Genomic DNA, 22,646 nt, shown 5'->3' on the forward strand with positions numbered 1-22,646 from the left:
AAGAGAAAAATGTGAATTGCTATCAGAATATGTTAATATTTTAGAATGCTCTCAAAASCTGTGTCAAGAAAGATGAGCCTGGGTTAATTAATCATGCACAATRATTATTTTACATGGAATGGAAAACACCTATAGGGCAAAATGTACCTGGTTAGAGAAATGGTAAGTTAGATGGGGAGAAAGGCTAGAAAATCTATAACCACAGCAAAGTGGCATAAAGGAAACCTCTTTTTTTATGTTAATCTGATATTATGTACACAATATAAAAAGTTTCTTAATACTGATAGTGATTTTGAAATACTGGTAGTGATTTTGAAAGCTAATGAGACAAAGTCGACTGATAGGCATTTTAAGTTCTGTCTATTGACTGTTTTAATTCTAATTATTTTCAACCARAATTTACCAGTTATTGGTGGTATTTTCCAGGGTTTTTTTTGGTCTGTTTGCCATTGGTAAATAAGGAGGAACAGGCCAGCTTATATGTGGCCATCAATTAGCTTTTCACTCAATGAGATGAAAACTGGGGTGTGTATTGAGACAACTGGGAACTCACTTGTAGGAATATGCCATGGAGGGGTCTTCGTTCTCCATACAATCCCAATGTGTTATTTGGGACATGCTGTGGCCCGARGTGTTTGTATCACCATGATGACAGGAGTTGCACACTCCAGTAGAGAGGCCAATGTTAACATCTGTAACTGTTGGACATGGGTTTGCTGCACACAAAGGGTGTGCTTTGCTCTGGAGGCTGTTGAACAAATTCTTACTATAAAACTTTGTTTCTATTCACCATGATTTGAAGTAGTGAGTGGGAGTCAGAGTTATATCCTTCAGCTGAGCTCTTGGTTCAGCTGCAGTGAGTCCTAGTCATGAAATATCCTCTTGCTCTGGGTCTAACTCAAGTATCTTCTGGAACTCAGATTTTATTCRGCTATTGCATGTAAACATTTCTTTATATGTAAAAAAAGTGGCATTGGGTTYAAAGGGGCCAGGGAAACAGTGCTTTCGGTGAGCTATGATGGATAATGTGCTTAGGATTCTCTGCTTCTGTATTCTGGTGGCAGAAATACAAAATGGAAATKAATGTCTGGCATTGAAATTGTACAGGAAAAATCAGACCTGCAAATGCATGCAATTTCCTGTCCAGCTYCAGCATTTCTGCTATTTTCATTGCATGTATAACCCACTCTGCAGCTGAGGTTTTCTTCATACTCTTGAGGTGTTTTTGTTTYGTGCCAGACTGGCAGCAGAAGGGTRCAATATAGCTCTGAAGYTTGGGGTTTGTTTTTAATGGAGCTTGATTCCATTCCTGCAGAATAGTATTTCTGCTGTGAAGATCATGATTTTTACACAGGAGCAGTTCTGAAAGAACTGGTAAGAGAAGTGATATGATTTATTTAAATGGATTTTGTGGCAGTTCACATCTCCCTTTTTAAAATCGCCTTCCTTAAGCTTCTTTTTTTTCCTCCAAGTAAAGAGAATGTTCACTTAGGAAATACATCTTCCTTAGAGGAATTTAGTGTCATTTAATTGACTACACAGAAAATTGTGAGCAGCTACACATGCTGATGTGTGTTTTTTTATTTACTTTATGCAATTGTAACAAAGCTTAGAGTAGTTGCAATAATAAAGAAATTTTTCTTTTTTTTTATTTTTAATTTTGGTGGCATTTCAATGTTGAGGCAACAATGACTTCACTTGGTAATTAAACCTCATTTGTGAAAGACCTTTTCCCTATTAATTTGATCCATTAAAGAAACGCTCTTTGAAGYTGGTAGTTAATCTTCCTATTTAAATGGCTGGGTTTTACTCAGATTGGTTACAGCTTAGGTTTAAATAGCAGCTAAAAATAGCAAACTGTTGTGCTGTACAGTTTAAACATCTATCTATAGTAGYAGCCTTTCTAGAAAGGAAACACATAGTAAAAGGGAGAGGAGATGGTGCCACTCAGGCAGTATTGGTTGGTTTCTACATCCCCTTTTCCTTGGGTTTTGCCCATCAGCTCCAGCTGGCAGCACTTGATGATCTTACTCTGGGATTAATTTTTAACAGAAAGCACTATGGGCTGGATTTGAGCAGTGTTTCAGTCAGCAATTAATAATTCAGTGGCTGAGAGAAGTTCTGACTGTTCCTGCTGAAGGCTGCTGCCAAGGGTGCTAAAACCTGGCAAAAATCTGGAAACGACCCAAAATGTTTTCAATAACATTAGGCTGTCAGAAAGAAAATACAAGGGCTGAAATTCCAACTTGTGAGGTTGGTGTCTATTTTGATCTGTCCTTCTCTACATGCCCTGTGTGATTCACACAAGCCTGACAAACCTGTGGAATCCAAGTGCTCAGCTTGATTGCCAAAGCAGGGGGTTTAACTTAAAAGTGTCTGCAGTTGAAAAGGAAACTGTGACAGAACTGCAGGAATCTGTGTGGATGAAAACCAGTTACTTCCAGTAATTCTCTTTGAGTTTTTGTTGTAGATGAACTTTCTGCAGGTGAAGGGATCTTGAATGAGTAGCTAACAAAAATCAAAGTGATAAAGRTGAATCTGTCTAAAGCAGCAGAATTGCTTGTGCTACTGTTACAGTTTCAGCTGCGATAGAGTTAATTTTCTTCCTACTAGCCAGTGCTGTATTTTGGAGCATAATGCTGACRGCACACTGATGTTTTAGTTGTTRAGCAGTGCTTACCCTGAGTTAAAGACTCCTCAGTCTCCCATGCTCTGCCAGTGAGGAGATGCACAAGAAGCCAGGAGGGGATACAGCCAGGACAGCTGACCTGAACTGACCAAAGRGATATTCCAAACCACAGAACATCATGCCCAGTGTGTAAATTGGGGGAGTTGGCTGGGAGGTGCCRGTGCTCTGGGATGGGCTGGGCATCAGTCAGAGGGYGGTGAGCAATTGCATTGTGCATCACTTAGACGACTGTCTTGGGTCTTGTTGTTCTCTTTTTGTTGTCTCCCTTGTCATTGCAATTATTTTGTTTCCATAATTAAACTGTTTTTAAGTTGACCCATGGGTTTTACCTTCATTGCAGTTTTCTTCCCCATCCCACCAGGGTGGGACAGGTAGTGAGCAAACAGCTTTGTGGTACTTAGTTGAGGGCTGGGGTTAAACCACGAGAGTTACCTTGAAATACCTTTGACAAAATAGAGTTACAGAGAAATCTGTGGTCCAAGGAAGAGGACAAAGAGAATCCACATGTTTATTCACCTCCACCCTTAGTTTTTCACCAAGAGAAAAGGTACTTGAGGCCTGTCTTCAGTAAGAACTGTTTAATCAGTCAGGTTAAATAGCTAAAATATTTCTGCAATATTGTTAAAGGTCAGACTTTTCATAACGGCTGTTTCCAGATATACCTGTATGTCCGGAGCCTCAAGCTTTTCAGACCAAGATATCCATCACTACAACAGGAACATCTGCTGTCACAGGGAAATTCAATGTGAAGAAATCTGCAAGATGGGGAAATATTGTCAGATATTTTAGGCTGCCCTTATGTGTGACATGAGCTAATATTCACAGGAATCAATGGGACTATTGTATGTCCAGAGTTTTTTACAACTGTAATTCACATAAGTTAGTTTTCTGAAGCTCTTTATTGTTATTATGTTGATTTATGTTTCTTATTGCACAGAAACAGTTTTTCTCTGCTGGCAGTGGCAGGAGTGGAAGAAAGGATGGTGGAGTTAGGAATGGATGGGAATGCCATACAGTTTTATCAAGTTGGTAAAAGTGAAGGTAATTGTAGAAGAGGTTCTGATAGCTTATTCTGTTTTTTATCATGGATTATTAAACTTCTCCCATGTTTCAACGCATTTGTGCTTCCAACATCAGTTGTAATAGTATTGTCACAAGCATGTTTCTGCACAAACTAAGCAGGTTTGTGGCCATTGTGTGTAGCACAGCAGGTAAAGGACTTAAAACATGTTTTTTGGGTTATGTAWTTGCTAACACTRATGAGGGGAGATTCAGGKTMGMTATTGGGAAGAAGCTCTTTRCTCAGAGGGTGGTGAGGCCCTGGCACAGGTTGCCCAGAGAAGCTGTGAATACTGCATCCCTGAAAGTGTCCAAGGCCAGGCTGGATTGGAGCARCCTGGTCTTGTGGAAGGTGTCCCTGTCCATGACAGGGGGTTGAAACTGGATGATCTTTAAAGTCCTTTCCAACCCAAACCATTCTGTGTGGCTCATTATGTCCWAGGGAACATAAGCCTAGGAATTGCTTTGCTCTATGATTTGTGTTACCTCTCACAAGATTGTGCTAACTAAAAAGCACTTTTGCACAAATCCACAAACTTAGCAACACGAATTTGGCAGTTTTAGTAGATGTCTTTTCATTCTAGTGAAGTCTTAAAATAAGTAATTCCCAAACTGCAACTGCTGTTTGTTTCTCAGGGGTGTGCAAAATGAAGACAGGGTACCTTCAGAAGATGTATAAAAAGAAAACTGGACCATAATAGTGTGTGGGTTTGTATCATTCATTTAAAAATAWCAGCCCATTTATTTCCTTAGTGTCTACATCAGCACTGAGTTCCTGTTTGCATGTGTAAAAAATGTGGAGCTGCCATGTCAGAATGTTTAGTTCAAAACTCATCTGACCAGATGCATGAGGCAGACATGAYCTGGTGTGGGTGTTAAGAAAAAATGGGAATTCTCCCTGTTACTGACTGATAGTCTTAATTGTTTCAGTGCTTTCTCTCAGTGAGTTGTTCCTTACCTCGTGTTCTGGAGGAGGCAGAGGCCTCCAGAGAGGAGGAAGAAGAACAAGGTATTGTTTTCCAGTGTAGGGAAGACTATGGACRGGGTTRTTCTGGAGWAAAAGTCATCATAGAAGGTTTGGRAAAGGGACTTTCTGAATYGCTTAAAAAGCAGGATATCTCATGRTAAATCAGTATCCTTGCCTATCTGACCTGTCAGGTGGGCTTTGTAAGGATGGCAAAAAAGAACTTGGAGAGTGTACTTAATAGATGATGCTGGAACATCGAGCTGGAAATTACCACTGAATGGACTTGAGSGGTCAGGATTTGGAGGCTGTAGAGGCAGCACTCAAGGTATGAGAGAGCAGGAACGGTTCTGAGTACCAAAGTGTCTGAAGAACTGATCCTGTTGGAAGGCTCCGTGGGTTTCAATTTAGTTCTGACAGAGTCCAACCAGGGCAGAAGTTGATACAAAGAATTACACTTGGTCTTTTAAACTAACTTCGACAACCTTGTAATTTGCTGATGGGTAACTTAGTTTCAGACATACCTTTTACAGAGAACTCTGTTTCCAATATTAAACTGAAACATTTTTTCTATAGGATTAGCTCTGAGCGCMGGAAAGAGAAGTCAAGAGATGCAGCGAGGTGCCGGAGGAGCAAGGAATCGGAGGTGTTCTATGAACTGGCTCACCAGCTGCCCCTGCCCCACACYGTGAGCGCWCAYCTGGACAAAGCGTCCATCATGAGGCTGACCATCAGCTACCTGCGCATGAGGAAGCTGCTGGATGCTGGTAAGGGAATAACGTGACACCATCTGGGAGGGATATTGAGGAATAAGCTATTTTTAGAACTGTCAGCAGTAGAATAAATGAATACATTAATAGTTATCCTYTCTCTGGGAAGGTGGGAGGCCTTACAGTAGAAATCAGCTGTTGGCAATGGCGCAGGAAAAATCCGCTGTTCAGTGGACTTMATTTTTTCCCTTTCTATTCTGGTCATCCTGGTTGCCTCATCACAGCTGTGCTGCTCTATYCAGCCTCATTTGACTCTTCTCCCAAAGTTAGTTTCCTTCATTCCAACCTCTTTTTCCCTTAAATTTGTTGGTTCCAGCTGTGCTTTCTTGACTATAGGTAATTGGTTAGCTCAGTCAATTGCTCCTGATTGAGCTAATTATAGTTGTGTCCCCTTAATATAAACTCCAAGGAACAGTTTCGTAAATTGTGTTTTTGTAACATGCTCCACTGGAGATGGAGTTAGCTGAGGTTATGTTGTCTCTGCAGCTACACCTGCCCATACAGCTCCAGTGTCTGAATCAGGCTGTGAACCAGTAGCTTTATATCACAACATGGGTACTGGTTAAAAGTGCTCATGCATGTCTACTTCTACTGTATGGAGGAGTTGCTTTGGTAGCCAGACTCTGAAATCTCCCCCACAAAGCCCCTGAGAGAAGTGTGTAATGCATTTTTGAGATAAATGGTAACATTCTTGCCACAGAGCTTTTCCTTAGGGTGGAAGGTTTATTGGTTGATACATAACAGCACAGAGGGTTAAGCTCACTCTGATTTTCTGTGATTTGTGATACCCTCGCTAGAGCTTGAAGAATTGAACTGATCATTTAGCTAAATGATTATACTGGTTTTGAATGGTCCTGCAAGATTGACTTATGCCAGAAGTCATTCCTGATGGTAAGTGAAGAATGGCTGGTGTTTGCTTAAATAAAAATATGTGGCTGCTTGCAGGTGAGCTGGAGACAGAAGCCAAAATGGAGAAGGAACTGAACTGTTTCTACTTGAAAGCTCTGGATGGCTTTGTCATGGTTCTGTCTGAAGATGGGGACATGATTTACATGTCTGAAAACGTGAATAAGTGTATGGGACTCACTCAGGTGAAATACTGACATTTCCTAAGACTGTTTCAAACCTGTAGAAGCTGTTCCATTTTTGTGTATGTGAAGTTAAACACCTGTATCCCTCTTAATTTTTGCAGTTTGAGTTGACGGGGCACAGTGTATTTGATTTCACTCAYCCATGTGACCATGAGGAGCTGAGAGAAATGCTTACCCACAGAAATGGTGAGAAAAGGAAAAAAAATCAGTTTAATTTACTAATGCCAACAGAAACTATGCATAAGTATGTTTGGATATCTGCCAGAAAATGGTGTTGAGTTAAAAAGCTAATATGTTTTTATTTCTTAAATCTCAAATTAAGCCTTGTTGAGAGATACTAACAAGAGGAATAACCAAAATGTTTTGACTRTATCCTAATTATAGGAGAAATGAAACTTCATCAGTACTCTTTAATCCAACAAAATTAATTACTAAAATGAAGTTCTTTAGGGTTGAAAGAATAAGTGCTTACAGGAACAAAATTAGAGGTAGCTTGAATGAGAATGATTTTAAGCAATTGCAATAGAGGGACAAGAAGCAGCTCAGTTGGTGCATTTGTCTTGGTCTGGGCTTGCCTTTCCAGGTTAACTGAGAAAAAATGCTTTCTTCCAGAAAGCTGCGTGGGTATRCCTAAGACAAAAGATACTGCATTTAAATTTTAGGACAGTAAAGAACTAATCTGGGAAGACTTGAACAGCCCCAGAAAAAGGCTTTGKGGTTGATGCTTCTGTGCACCTTTTAATTGGTGCATGAAATTGGTATCCTTTCACAGATTTCTGGCTCTTCTTTTCTCCATCTGAGGGAGCAGAACACCGTGTTTACRTGTTCTGTATGCTTTGAAATTTAACAATTGCCCATGAATTACTGCTTTTATGTCTTCTAAAGATTTGATAAAGGCTATAAAGACTTGGCAGCCCGCTTGCCTCCAAACAAATCTGCTTTACACGGTAGTTAGGAGCCTAAAATCTGACCTCTCTACTTTCYCTTTCRTCAAATGAGMRTTATATGGACTCTGAATCCAGATASTGATAAATTAATAAACCTGACCTCTGCTTTCTTGTAGCACTGTAAATCTTATGTAAGTCTTATGTTATCATCCTATTTAATTCAGTGAAGGGACCTGATAAGATACTGTAGCATTAAGGGCCCGACTTGGATTTTGTAAGCATTTTGTAAACTGCCCTTACAACTGCAGTATGTTTCTAAGGCTAGATTAGACTKCTCCCCTGCCTCCCCCTTTGGAATACAGTAATGCACCTTGGGGATGGGGAAACAATTTCCCTAGAGCAGTGCAAAAAACCCAGTTTTGTTGCAAAAGCTTATTCTTAAAAATGTCATATYACTGAGTTTCGTGCAAACCATCTCAAGCATGTCTAAATTGGTCAGACTGGAATCAGATGTCTGGAAAGCATTACTACAAAAGCATTTGCAAATGATGTTGGCAGACAGAAGTCTAAATTACAGTAATAATAGGTATATTTTTATATTTATTAGTAKTCCCAGGTTGCCTTCTACTACAGCTCTTACATCAGTGGAATTATTTTGGTTTTGAATTGAGTATTAAATATTTCCCTTTGGGACTGTACAAGTGCAAGTGAATATAAATGTGATTGGCAGAAACAGAACTGCATTCTCATTTTATGAAGCTGCTTTTTAAACTTTCAAAGCTGGCCATTTAAAAAAATAATGTCCTGTGCTAAATCAGACTTGAAAGTAGCTCCATCTTTTACAGCTGCTTCTCAAAACAGAGCCTCAGGCATCAGGTTTTGGTAACAGTAATGTGTGATCTTCAGCTATCAATTTCTAGATCGGTTTAACTCTTACAATTTATTGAATTAATAAATAATTTTTTGCTGCTTCTGTCAACTCTGCTTTAGTTTTTCCCCCTCTTCCTCCATTATTAGGGATGTTTTAAAGTAAAATAAAATATGGTTGAGCCCTTTAGTCTTTTCCTCTGCGAGAAGGAATAAATAAGGTAGTATAGGGGCTGTAACACTGTTCTAATTAATTTTGTCAAACCACTRTTGTGCAAGCCACCATGAAGAATTTCATAGCTGCTGTTGTTTGTGGAGGATGAGAGCAAATTATTGTACAAACTTGTATCAGAATTGAGCTCATGTGTTCTAAACTTCCCCCTCTGCCTTGACTTGGTCCTTGCTCTTTAGCAAGGCTCAGCAAACTGGCTCTTCCACTGCTCCTTCTGGGTGCTTGATTTCCTCCTTGCACACAYTGTGAGCTGCTTGCAGCTCTCCTGATAGCATCAGTTACATTTTCTTTGCCCACAGCAGCGTAACTGGTCATTGAATCTGCATGGATCGTCCCTGTACAGGCAAAAACTTAACTTAGAGCTTGCTGGTAGCAAGTAAGGCTAAAAAATAAGTGCTACCAATGCTGATTTGTATTAGAGTTTCTCGACTTTTTCTCCCCAAAAATGTTAATAATGAATTTACAAACTTGGTCCATATTTACTCCAAGAGTGAATCACGATGAAAATATTTGGATGCATATAAACAGCTGAGTTGTTAATTTTGAATTGAAAAACCTGCAGTCCTGAAGAGCAACAAGCCCAAAAGGTTCTTGGTTTGAAACTCCCTCCCCATAGTGAGTTATTGATGCATTTCAACAGAAACCACCTCAACAGGGCTTCTTATTCTGCACATGCTTTTCTTGTGCTCTGTCACAATTCAAAAATGTATTTAATTTCCAGTTGGTCTCTCCTTCTCCCCACTCCTTTTTCCTGAAATCTGGGAGTGTGGAATTGCCTACAAATACAGTACTGATCTTAAAACATCAAAATTGATCTGCACCAAAAGCCTCTCCTGTGAGAATGGGCTGAGAGAAGGCTGGGATTGTTCAGCCTGGAGAAGAAAAGGGCCTGGAGAGATCTTTGAGGCCCTTTCTGTATCTAAAGCAGCTCCAAGAGTGCTGGAGAGGGAAGTTGGACAAGGGCCTGGAGAGACAGGACACAGGGAAATAGCTTCCCACTGACAGAGGGCAGGATTAGATGATTTCTGGGAAGGAATTCCTGGCTGTGAGGGTGAGGCCCTGGCCTCACAGGTTGCCCACAGAAGCTGTGGCTTCCCCATCCCTGGCAGTGTCCAAAGCTGGGTTGGATGGGGCTCTGAGCAACCTGGCCTAGTGGAAGATGTCCCTGCCCATAGCAGTGGGTTTTAAACAGGATGATCTTTAAGRTCCCTTCCAACACAAATCATTCCATAATTCTGTAAAGCTTCAGGAGTTTTTGTCCACTTAATAGTAAAACCTGTTCTGAAAAACACCATTATCATAAATGCTATTAGGTGTATGAATCTTTTGAGTTTAWTTTTTGAGTCTTCCCTTAGTCTTAGAGTTAATAATGTGTTTGTGGATTTTTTTTTATGCCTTTGGAAGATGATTCAAGTGTTTTAAGAACTGGTTTGGTGTTTGCWTTTGCTAGGTCCTGTGAAAAAGGGCAAAGAGCAAAACACGGAGCGCAGCTTTTTTCTCAGAATGAAGTGTACCTTGACTAGCAGGGGAAGAACAGTGAATATAAAGTCTGCTACRTGGAAGGTAACTTATGCAAAGGAATATTTGCATAGTTTGGCAGCTTCCTCTTCAGATGTCATAACACTGTATTTCAACATTTTTGCTTCATGTAACGAGCTTGAGTTTCACTAAGTACTTTATAATTTAATGATTATGCTTCATTATGCTGAATTTTAATGCTGACTACATCATGGAGGTAACTGAAACAACATTTTAAAATTAGTTTTTCAAAACTTTTAAYGAATTTTCCATTTTAAATTAAAAGTAATTTACTTAAAATTATAATTACTAAAGATGTTTGCATAAAACCTTCTCTGGGAAAAAAATTTGACACCACTTATGCTGATGCCTGATTTCTTTTGATTTTACACTGAAAATGTGACAGTTGAGGTCTCTCTGAAGGACTTCAATGCCATTCTTTTGAAGCTGCTGGCTCTCCCTTTTGTAACAGTTGGAACAAAAAGAGGCCAGCCTGATARCTTTCTGCAGTGAATGCATTTTCTCCTCTGGACAAAGTAACCTTTTACTGTATTGAGTGGATTATGGCTCACAGTTCTCTTTTATGATTTGAATTTGATTATTCTGGATCAAACAGCTTCTTTGCTGCTCTCTGTGRATTATTTYTGCTTCAGAATGGTTAAAAGAAAACCCTACAAACTGCAAAAGTTCCTTTCTATTGARGGATATTTGATCTCTCTCATCACCTCTGCWGAAGAKCTAAAATGAGGATTGCTRCTATTACCATAACTTTCAGATTTAAATTGTGAGATACCTTTTGCTGAGGCAGTTGCTCMTCAGAATTGKCATTACTYTGATCAGAAAGAGGAATTCACAGAAATGCAGCCATGTCTGGTGTTGCTTCAGCTTGTGCTGAGGACGGAGCTGGTGGGGTGTGAACCTACCCCAGGCTGTGTGGGGTGAGGAGGAGGAGGAGGACACTTCTCCTCGAGCCATTCCTTGTCACTGTCCCCTTGAGGGGTGGGGAGGGGCAGGACTTGGCTCTGGGTGTGCTGATGGAAATAGGRTTGTGTTGTCTGACAGACCAAACCTCGTCTCTTGCTAAAATCCAGCTCTCCCGTAGGTGCTGCACTGCACTGGCCACATCCGTGTGTACGACACGTGTGGGAACCAAACTCACTGCGGATACAAAAAGCCTCCCATGACCTGCCTGGTGTTGATCTGTGAACCTATTCCTCACCCATCAAACATTGAGGTCCCCCTGGACAGTAAAACGTTCCTCAGTCGTCACAGTCTTGATATGAAATTTTCCTATTGTGATGAAAGGTAATATATAGGATTTATACTGTAAAAAATGATCAGTTTGAAGGATTTGCAGGGCTGATACATGTTGGCTAGAGTTTGCCTTATACATTTACTCAGTCTTTCTTGATAACTTGTTTYATCTCCACAATGCAATCATTGGTGGTATACTTGCACATCTGATCATAATGTCTTATAAGCCAGATTTCTAGATCTAAGGAGGATGCATGGTTATTTCTTTGCAATAGTGAAAGGGAAAGGGACTCTTTCTATGGGCAGATAGTGATAGAACAAGGGACGATGGTTTTGAGCTGACAGAGAGTGCATTTAGATTAGATATTAGGAAGAAATTCTTGACTGTGAAAATGCTGAGGCCCTGGCACTGAGGTTGCCCAGAAAAGCTGTGGCTGCCCCATCCCTAGCAGTGCTCCAGGCCAGGTTGGRTAGGGCTTAGAGCAACCTGGGGTAATGKAAGGTGTCCCTGCYCCTGGCAGGGGATTAGAATGGGATGGTCTTTGAGGTCCCTTCCAACCCAAACCTATGAATATGAGTCTATGAATAAATCCTTTACCTTCAGTTAACYGCCTCTTCAAACTGGTCTTTACTATAGTGTCAGTGATTAAATTGAAATGAGAAGATTCTTCCAGACACTGAAAAAGCAAGATTTTAGGTTTATTGAAGATAGGGCATTTTTATGACTTAAAAGAGTGTGCATAATAYTTGTCAGATGTATTTTATTGCTAATGCTTCCCCCTCTCTCCCTTCCCTAGGAGATCATTGTTTGCTTTCTTCTATTTAAAAAAAAAAACCAAAAAACAAAACAACAAAAGTTCAGCTGTGCTTCTAATGCAATACATCTGCTGTTGAAAAATTATATCTTGTGTTCTGGTACAAATCAGGGGTGGAGTCAGACACATAAGACTGATTTTCCTATCCTCTGGGAACTTAGCTTGGCAAATTTGATAAATGCAAATGAAGGAAATAATCAGCTCAAGGAGTTTTTTTTGGGTTGGTTTGTTTCATTTTTTTTTTGTTTTTAATTTGGTGTAATTTGTTACTGCCCATTTCCTTTACTTTATAACAAAAGTGAATTTCTAGTTAGTTGTTGCAGTTAGATGCAGAAAGAGGTTAGTGCAGGTTATTTCTGACCTTTGCAGTAACTACCTTTCTGGGACTGATGGTGTAGCATAAAAGGTACTTAYTTGGTCACATTCGGTGTGTAGAATGGGGCAAAATATAAGCACTTCCCTGGTTAGCACTGCCCTCTAGAGACTAAAGAAATTCCATTTTGCTTAAAAGCAGGCAGTGCTTGAGTGGGAGGAGTAAATCTGATTCCTAATTTCTCTTTGTTGCAGGATTAAAACTGTTGAAGTGTWTCTTTTTTATTTTGTTAAATTCCCATATTTGCCTAAGCTGGTCTGTAAGTAGCTGGTCTACCTTGAAGCAAAAAGAAAAAAAAGTCTAAAAAGTGGGGATTTGTTTAATCCGATCCCACTACATGATTTATAAATACTCAGTGAGAAGTAAAATCCTATGCCTGCTGAAATTTCTCTTTAAAGAAGTATCAAAAGATCAATTTATTTAAAGATGAAAAGTCCCAGTAAACCAAATATTCTGCTGATATATATGGAAGTGGTTCTTAAGGTTTTTCTAGATGTGCAAGCATCCAAATGCTCTGGTATTTGTGCTGMCCCATGTCTGCTTTCACGTAGCAATTTTTTCCCTTGTTTTAAAGAATTACAGAGTTGATGGGGTACGAGCCAGAGGAGCTCCTGGGTCGCTCAATCTATGAGTACTATCACGCACTGGATTCTGATCATCTGACCAAAACACACCACGACAGTAAGTGAAAACTAAATTTAAAGCCCTCAAACTACAGGAGATGAGAGACAGCCCTAGGGGAAAGCAGCAGAAGAACAAGGGTTTTCTTTTAGTTGCAGATATGAATCTGCAATGAATATTCACCTCAAACGGTTTGGGGTTTTTCTGCCTGTAACTAAAACTGATGTCCTTTCTGYTTGTAGTGTTCACAAAAGGGCAGGTGACAACAGGACAGTACAGAATGCTGGCGAAACAAGGTGGCTATGTCTGGGTTGAAACTCAAGCAACTGTTATATACAACACTAAGAATTCTCAGCCACAGTGCATAGTGTGTGTGAACTAYGTGTTGAGGTAAGTTGAGTGGACTTCAGTGTTCTTTGTCATCATCTTTACTGAGGACGAAGTCACATTCTGATGGCATTAATTTTCTTTTCAACTTGCTGAGGAATGTGATTCCCCACTGGTTATGTTATGATATTGCTGTTCCCTACCAGTGACTTTTTTCTTACAATACTGCCAATCCTAGGATTAGAAATTGTATTTGAAAACAAAACAGTTTTTTGGTCTAATGGTGTCAGTAGATGATCTCTGCAGGCAATGAGTGTAGAACCAGCCTCTTCTGTATGATTGGAAGCATTTGAGCATTTGTGTGCATTCTAGACAATGCTCTGTCCCAAGTCTGGAGCAGTTAATTGCACTAACTTTGTCATGGAATCAGTGCAGCAGTAGTGGTGTTATTCTTAATCCCGTCTACCGTTTTATTCCTTAAAATTCTCATTGAATTGAAAGCTTCATCTGAGGGCAGACTGGTTGACTGTGTTTCTGCAAATGTGTAATAGTCCTAAATTGGTTTTTCAAAACTTCAAATTTACCATTGTCAGTCTATCAAGATTGATATCACATTCATTTAAAACAAAGAAAAGTAAGTTTAGGAAATAYCTAACTTTTTTCCCTTTTTAAAAGTTTTTACCATTTTCAGTGCTTTCAGAGAAGCATGTTTATTTTTGTTACTTTTTKTTGATGGCACCACAATTAGTGCTTACTTTGGAGGAAAGCATGAGTAAGAAAAAAAGAATTCTTAAAGCTCTGATCCTGGTAACTTTATGTGATATGTGTGGTGTGGTTTTTTTGCTTGTTTAGGTTTTTTGTTTATTTAGTTTTGGTTTGGGGTATCTGGGGAGGGTGAGTGGGTATGTTTCAACCTACAAAACTATTAAGCCAAAATTTATTCCTTTTAGTTCTTCTTTAACAGTCATCTTCCTCTCTGTCTGACAGTGGAATTGTTCAGAAGGACTTAATTTTTTCCCTTGGACAAACTGAGTGTATGCTGAAACCAGTGGAGTCTCCTGACATGAAAATGACCAAAATATTCAGTAAAGATGACCTGGATGATACCAACAGCCTATTTGAAAAACTTAAACAGGAACCAGATGCTTTAACTGTGCTGGCCCCAGCTGCTGGAGACACAATTATCTCTCTAGATTTCAGCAGTAATGGTGGGTGTGTGTTTAAACTGGAGAGCATGTTGATTAGCAAAGTTATGTTTTACAGTAGATTTCATAAAATAACCTCCCAATACCACTTGCCCAGTGGTATTCCAGCTGTTGTTTAAATTTAATGAGGTCCATAGACACGCACAGTACTGTTACTTAGGTTGATGGTTTCTTTTAATTTTTATAGAGTCTGATGAGCAACAATGTGATGAAGTTCCTTTGTATAATGATGTAATGCTCCCCTCATCCAGTGAGAAATTGCAGAATATAAATATGGCAATGTCCCCACTACCTGCCTCTGAAACTACAAAGCCACTTCGTAGCAATGCTGATCCTGCACTCAATAGAGAAGTTGTATCAAAGCTGGAGCCAAACACAGAGCCACTCGAACTTTCTTTTACCATGCCTCAGGTGCAAGAGCAACCAACCAGCCCTTCTGATGCAAGTACCAGCCAAAGTTCACCTGAGGTGAGTTTCGTAATTTGGATATGCTGTCATTAAAATGGATGTGCTGTTGGGGCTTGTGGGGCAAATCTGGTTAAGGATRCAGCCAGGACAGGAATTGGAAGTTATTTCTACCTTGTGACTTAAGCCCACACCATGATCTGACGAAACTGAAAAATTTTCATATCTTTTCATTAAAGTGAGTTTTTGCAAATGTATGCAATACTRTCTGATAGAAATAAGGAGAGTTTGGTATTAGCCTTTTTCATTCAGTTGGCTCAGAACACAGCTTCCCTRAACAGCAAAGTAGTTGCAGTAAATTACTGTAGAGGCTACTTCCAGRTTGCAGCTAAGCAACTGCTTCCCAAATTAGGTAAATTTGATTTATACAGAGAAGTGTGTTTTCCTTTCCCATTTTAATTTTGTGCAGCTATAGCATGGAATTAGTTTCTACATTAGAACATTTTGAAGATAATCTGTAGGTAACAATGGCAAGTGATACAATGACAAAAACCTAAAACTGTGCTCAAAATGTTTTCACAGCCCAGTAGTCCCAACGACTACTGCTTTGATGTGGATAATGATATGGCCAGTGAATTCAAACTGGAATTAGTGGAGAAACTCTTTGCCATAGATACAGAAGCAAAAAATCCMTTCTCTACTCAGGTAATGTACGGTAACTTAAACTTCTTTATCATCTTATTCTGAATGTACTTCTCTTCCTCTTTACAGTGTCTCCAGGAACCTCCTTCCTTTTTTATGCAATATTTTGATTAAATTGTAAAATAAAAATATTGGAAAGATCTGGTAAAAGGAAGAGCCTTGATGAAGTCATAGCTGAAATTTCTTCCACATTGATAAGTTCCACCTTGTCTCTGCCAGGAAACCGATTTAGATTTAGAGATGTTGGCTCCTTACATCCCGATGGATGACGACTTCCAGCTGCGCTCCTTCGATCAGCTGTCCCCGCTGGAAAGCAGCTCCTCCAGCTCCCAGAGTGCAGGCACCATCACCATATTCCAGCAGAGTCAGACAGCTCCRAGCAGTGCTGAGGAGATGAAGCCGGCGGTGGAGCGCGCGGACGATGTSAAGACGATAATTATCCCTTCCTCTCCCGTGCGCGGGGTTGCAGAGTCCAGCAGTGCCCCCGCCTCGCCCTACAGCGGGAGCAGGAGTAGAACTGCCTCTCCCATCAGAGCAGGGAAAGGAACAGTGGATCAGGTGGAAAAGCCTTCTCCAGGAGCACCCAGCTTGCTAACAGTCACTCTGAATAAAAGGTATTTTAGAAGTGCGGTTTAAGCCTTGCTGTCTGTTCGAGGAATTAGATACAAATTCTGGCAACTTTTGTGTGTTCATCCTCAGCGTTCTTCAGAGTAGAAATTGAGACATTTTAAATTTTGACATGTCAAAGAAATCTCTTTTTCATAGTGAAGTTCCCTKAAGTTAATTTCATGGTGGCTTTTACATAAGCACCTCATGTAAAAGGCAKCTACTGTAGAAATTTTGTTCTGCCCTTGTACCTGATGTGCAGCCTTTATAGAAATGCAGGAGGTAGTTACACCTGCACAATATTTCTGGTGCTTTCCTTGCCCACTTTTTTAGAAGTAAGATGCAACTACAGTCTGTGCTACATCTCTTGCTTTTAAAACTAAATGTATTTTAAGATGGATTGTGGTGTCTGTAGTAGATACTTATCATAGTAGAAAACTACATTAAGTCAAACATGAGATTTATGATATGTAAAAAATTTATCTGTACACAGAAATATTCAGAATAGACCTTCCCTCACTCTTCCCTCCCTTCTTTCTGTTGAAAGAGAACTGCTGAACTATTTGCTTTTTTTTCTGCAGATTTAAAAACTTTTGTAAAAACTCATTCTGAGCTTCACAGCAAGATTAAAGGCTAACATTTGCTATGTTCATAAAAAATGATTGYTGAAATGAGTCAATTTATGAACAAAAAGTAGTGGAGTTCATAAATTTRGTTCTGTGATGTTGTATATATAAGTGTCCATGAAAGAAGAATGGCTTGAGGAAAGTAGAAACGTCTTAACAGCCTGAATCAATTTTTCTTAGATCTACTGCACTGGATGAAGAACTAAATCCAAAGATGCTAGCTTTGCATAATGCTCAGAGAAAACGAAAAATGGAACATGATGGTTCACTTTTTCAGGCAGTTGGAATTGTGAGTTTTGTTTTACCRTTTTAAAATATTCACTTTTAACCTTGCAATTTCTGAAATGAAGCATCAGTGCAGACTCCTGAGTTGAGCTGTTGGTAAGCAGTGGAATCTTGGGATGAGAGAGAATTGTTTGATAGTGAATTTTTCATATATATACACATATATATGTATGCATAGACATACATATATATGTATGCAGATACTCCAATTTTAGTTCTCTTTTATTGTCAGCTTTTCAGAAGTGCCCTCCACATCAAGTACATTTCTTGTTTAKGTAGAAGATATTCTTCTGTGAACATACACATTTCTTCAGTAGAATATGCACAWATTTAAGGCATCTCATTTAAATGTGTAACTGCTGTGTTTATTTAACTTCTGATTTCAAACTCAGTTTTCATATTTGTCMGTACTGGAGATTGGTGYTCTTATGCTTCTTYCTATGCTTTTATTTTTCCACTGGGYCTGAGATTCCTTTACTTAATCAGATAACTGGACCATCTGAACAGTGAATGAACTCCTGTAATAACCTAGCAAATGTCTATTACTGCCACTCCCTTTTATGCATGCTCTCTGGTATTATTGTGGGCACTTGGGAGTAGCTCATCCTCATCTGTCCTAGCTATTCAAAAGAAACTTTTTAGATACTCCTAGATTTGTGTCACTTAACTAGGGGCTGTCCAGCTTGTTATTTTCTGCAAGGGTTCATTGTCTCCATAATCTTTGTCTCTTACGGTCAGTTCTTAGTATTTTGAAACCTTGAGCTTTGCCATTGCACACTGTTCTCTCTCTCATCTTCACTGCAAATTTCCACTTCTCAAGTTTAAAGAAGTTTTAGTCTTAAGTCTTAATTCCTCTACTGCAATGTAGCCTTTGAGCTTCTTTGTTTCTCTACTGGGCCACCTCCTAGCTGTAGTCATCCACTGTATCTTACAGAGCAGAATTATTTTTCCTCCGAACTCTCCTTACTCCTGTACTAGCATTCTAGTTTGGGCATAAGACAAATCAGTTTTGCAATGCCATTTTTATGCCATTGTTTTCATTTGCTAAATTCTTTGCACTTTCATGCTTGTTGTTCTGCTTCTTCCAGAAGCCGTGTAAGAATTCACAGCTCTGAAAGAAATGTTATTGCTTTCCACTGCCCTTTTCTCATGCAGTGGTTTTACAGCTGCCATAGTGTTGCTGATGAAATATTCAAAATAGCATGGGATGTCATTAAATACACAGAACACAGGCTGCTCAGTATTAACTGCTCTAATAGTTGTTCACACTTCTGTGCTTAGTGCCACTTTCATGCTTACAGGTTCAAACTTCATCCTTTGCTAAATCKTTTTTTYGGTCTGTATCTGACAAAAGTGATAYAAATATTGTGATGGTATCTCAGAGTCAAAAGTTGAATTTCCATGAAGCTGGATCTTAGTGGAGTTATTTTAAGCAAGTRCTTTTGTTMTGTGGCTTCTTCCTCCACAATGGATTTCTGGGAGGATATACAGGCCTTTCGCGTACTCAGAAGAAAAATTATATTAAATCCAGGCTTAGAATACAAGCTATTCTAGACTTGTACAAACACTTTACACAACTTCTTAGCTTTAGACAAGAAAGTAAGTGAAGACCAAAGTAAAATACTTTTTTAGCTTCCTAGAAAACAGGAGAATTAGACAAGGGCAAGACATGTTATAGTGAGAGTATAAAATAATGCTCTAAATCATTTTACTGGAAGATTTACAAGCAATATCTTAAGATGAAGGGCTGGATTACATTCATGGTAAAAAAATGAAACAGCAGCAGTGTAGGTGACTGATTTAACTATGAACTCCAGCTCTGGGTTAGCGATAACTTCTATACAGCTGCTCTTTTGACTTGCAGGGGTGTTTCATAACCTACAAACATATGCTCTTCACTATTTTAAGTGTTGAGGACAATGACAKTATTCTGAAATACCTTCTCCTCTTTTTGCAGCAGTCAGTATTACTAACAAGACCACTTTAAAGATTCAAGTACTTTTGCCAGCAGACTTGATACTAAGATGGTTCTTCTTCTTTCCATCCCATCTGTTTCAGTGGCAGCTTCTTCTTCCTTATCCCAATTAAATGAAGCCCTTCCAGCTTCCTAATCTCCCTATCTTCTGTTCTGCTGTCAAAACAATATGCTAAGGAGCCATATCTGCACTAGACTGGCATAGGACTGCATTTTTCACAAGGCTTGGTCAGGTGGCTTGGTGGCARTAACTGGAGTGCAAGAAGAATTTACATCCTCAATGTGTAGATAGAATCGACCTACTGAGGTTCCTGACTCTCCTGCCTACACTGTTAATTCCAGTGCAGAAAGCCATTAGAGACTCCAGTGAAAACCTGATACTTACTCACCCCAGAGCAGTGGTAATTAAATGGGTGTGTTTGTGTACAGGTACACGCTAATCTTGAGCATGCTAGCAGATGATAACCAGGATTTAGTAATGGTTTCTGTTAGGGAAGTAAGGTCTTCAAATCTGATTCAGTTTTCTATTAAATAATTTTCAAGTTAGTGTACTTGGAARTATATTTCTCCCCAAGTTCTGAACAAAATCCACTTTTAAATTGTAACAATGCCTACATTAGTACTTAGTGATGGGAACTGTTAATTTGGAAGAGGGGTGTAGAGGGATATAAAGATACAGTATTCAATAGATTCATTTTATTTCTTTCTAGGGGTCTTTATTCCAGCAGACAGGTGACCGTGGAGGAAATGCTTCACTTGCTTGGAAACGTGTAAAGGGATGCAAAACAAATGGTCACAATGGAGTGGAGCAAAAGACAATCATTCTACTATCAACTGGTTGGTATCTTCCTTTCCTAGGCAGAGGGGGTGGAGGGGGCTGTGTGAAAGAGAACAGAGTCACCAAAACTATCCAAACTTAACTCCTTGTGAGCAACTCTGGAGGAAAGGTTAAGCATGGTAAATAAAGTGCACTTTTTCTCCTTCCCCTCCCTCTTTAGACATAGCAAGTAAACTTCTAGGGCAGTCGATGGATGAGAGTGGACTCCCCCAACTCACGAGTTATGACTGCGAAGTWAACGCTCCCATACAAGGCAACAGAAACCTGCTACAGGGGGAAGAACTGCTCAGAGCTCTGGATCAAGTTAACTGAGCTTTCACAAAACTTGCTCCTTTTTTTGGACACTGGTGAATCATCACCTAAAGCAGTCTATTTATATTTTCTATATCTGATTTTAGAAGCCTGGCTACAGTACTGCACTAATTCAGTTAGTTCAGTTTTGATCCCCTTTCTACTTATTTTGACAGTCTTTTTAATATGTTCTTTATGTAACAATAACTCAAACTATAGTGCATTTTTATAATTCTTTGGTACATACACTTTTAAGTCCATTACATTTAAAACACACTTGCAATAGCAGCTTTGAAATATGCACCTGATTTAAAAAAAAAATATTTATTTTTTGGCTGGGGAGTTGGTCACCAAATCTTATCATTAGTAAAATGTCAACACAGGAAAAACTGGCAATACTTCCATCCTGCTTTTCATAGGTAGTTGGAAGACTTGTGCTCTCTTACTCTTTATGTTCAAGTACATTTTTTATTTTAATAGTTTTTATAAGAAACAACAATGCTTTGCAGCGGTGCATTGTAGCCACAATCGCACAATATATTTTCTTAAAAAATACCAGCAGTTCCTCATGCAATATATTCTGCATTTATAAAAACTAGTTTTTAAGAAGAATCTTTTGTTTGCCTATGAAAACATGTTTAAACCTGGATTATGTCATTATTTTAGTCACGTTGTAATATAAATTGTTCTTAAATGCTGTCTTATGCTTTTGACTTTCAGTGAGTGTGGTTAGTCAAAGGAAAGGCTTTATCTGGAAAGGGCTAGCAGCATTTTATTTGGATATGTTCTCAATTTAGAGAAAGTTTGATGTTCTTAAAGTAGTCACTTTGCCAGCTTAAAAAAAAAATCCCTGCCTGTAGTTGTTGAAGTTAATGCTAATATTGTGTATGATCTTAAATCTAAATGTTCAGCTTACCCTGTGTGGTATAGGTGATATTTCAAGCAGATTGTAAAACATCTTGCATTGTTAGCAAACTTTTATCTAGTACATCATTGAGTTGCTCAATATTTTGATGTTTTGGTTTTATGCACCTTGTTGCTATTAACATCCATATGTTTTCATGTAGATTTCAGTAACTTGAATATATTTAGAAGCCTTTTTATTTAGAAATATATAGTTGTCACAAACATCTTATTTTCCTATATGTACTGTACAAAACCTTCATTCACTCATTCTTTTTGCTCTTTGTGGTTGGATCTAACACTAACTGTATTGTTTTCTTACATCAATAAACTATATGTGGACCAGGCCCCCTTGGGGAGTGTGTTATCTGAGAGAAATGAGATAATTTATATTTTTGTTAGTGGTTATTGTTCATCCGTGTTCCCTTTTTAACTTAGAGTTGATTGGAAATCACTGCTTCCTTATTTTGATTGTAACATCTCTGTGTTAATTATTTGAGCCTGTTCAGTACTGAAGTCTCCTAGACAGTGTTGTACTACCACTCGCCAAAGACGTTACACTTCTCAACCTGTTAGCACACCAGTGAGCAAACCTGACAGCAGGAGGCAGCGCTTTTGTTTTACTTTAGAGCAGAAAGAATTCATCTTTATGAACAGCTTAAAGGCTTGTCTCTGGAAGCTTTATCAAGGTAACACAGGAAAGCAGGAAAAAGTAAAATTCACAGAAGTGATTGATYTAAGATGGTTTTTTATCACAAAATTCCATGATTAAAAAATTAGGCTGGTACTCGATAAAACTTRTTCTACGTTTTTGTGCTGTTGACTYAGTGACTTTCATTGTTTTGCTGTCACAAAACATGATGCTACTGGTGACCCTGTGTTGTGTAAATTTGGTCTAGATCTTCTGTGCATTCTCCAAACTATTTACTTATATTTAGGTAAGTTTTTTTTTTTTAAAATCAGTCATGGAGTGCCACAGGAGTTACTTTGGTTTTATATTGTAAGCTTTTTGGTTTCATTGCACTGTTTTGAAATCAATGTAATAGTCCATAAGCTTAACCTGTTCTCTAAAATTACTGTTTCACTGAAAGGTGCACTTTTCAAACTCCCATAGCTGTATAAAACTAAAAGGACACTATTAACAAAATGATAAAGCACTGGCAGCAGAAGATAGTTGCACACTTGTTAAAGTTTTGAGTAGAAATTGCACAAAGAGGAGAGGGTGTGTAGCGACAGGGAGCTGGAGCTGAAGCTTCATGMAGAGAACATTTTCACTAGTAAAYGTTTTAAATGCATTTTTAATGGYTAAAGGCAGCAGAGCTCTTCCCTGCCTGCTGTGTCTG

General features: G+C 38.9%; 1 protein-coding gene across 1 annotated transcript; it reads left to right on the plus strand.

Moving 5' to 3' along the window:
• Positions 1-5,288: 5,288 nt before the first annotated feature.
• Positions 5,289-22,254, plus strand: HIF1A (hypoxia inducible factor 1 subunit alpha). The gene is made up of 14 exons (XM_057378773.1): positions 5,289-5,479; positions 6,428-6,573; positions 6,675-6,759; positions 10,010-10,122; positions 11,180-11,382; positions 13,094-13,200; positions 13,383-13,530; positions 14,455-14,675; positions 14,860-15,140; positions 15,660-15,782; positions 15,999-16,393; positions 17,192-17,300; positions 19,982-20,108; positions 20,270-22,254. The coding sequence occupies exons 1-14, from the start codon at positions 5,431-5,433 to the stop codon at positions 20,419-20,421; spliced, it is 2,259 nt and encodes a 752-aa protein (XP_057234756.1). The 5' UTR covers positions 5,289-5,430; the 3' UTR covers positions 20,422-22,254.
• Positions 22,255-22,646: the final 392 nt, after the last annotated feature.

Source organism: Malurus melanocephalus, unplaced genomic scaffold, assembly GCF_030028575.1.
Source record: "Malurus melanocephalus ecotype Western Australia unplaced genomic scaffold, MMel_1.1 scaffold_373, whole genome shotgun sequence".
NCBI lineage: Eukaryota > Metazoa > Chordata > Aves > Passeriformes > Maluridae > Malurus > Malurus melanocephalus.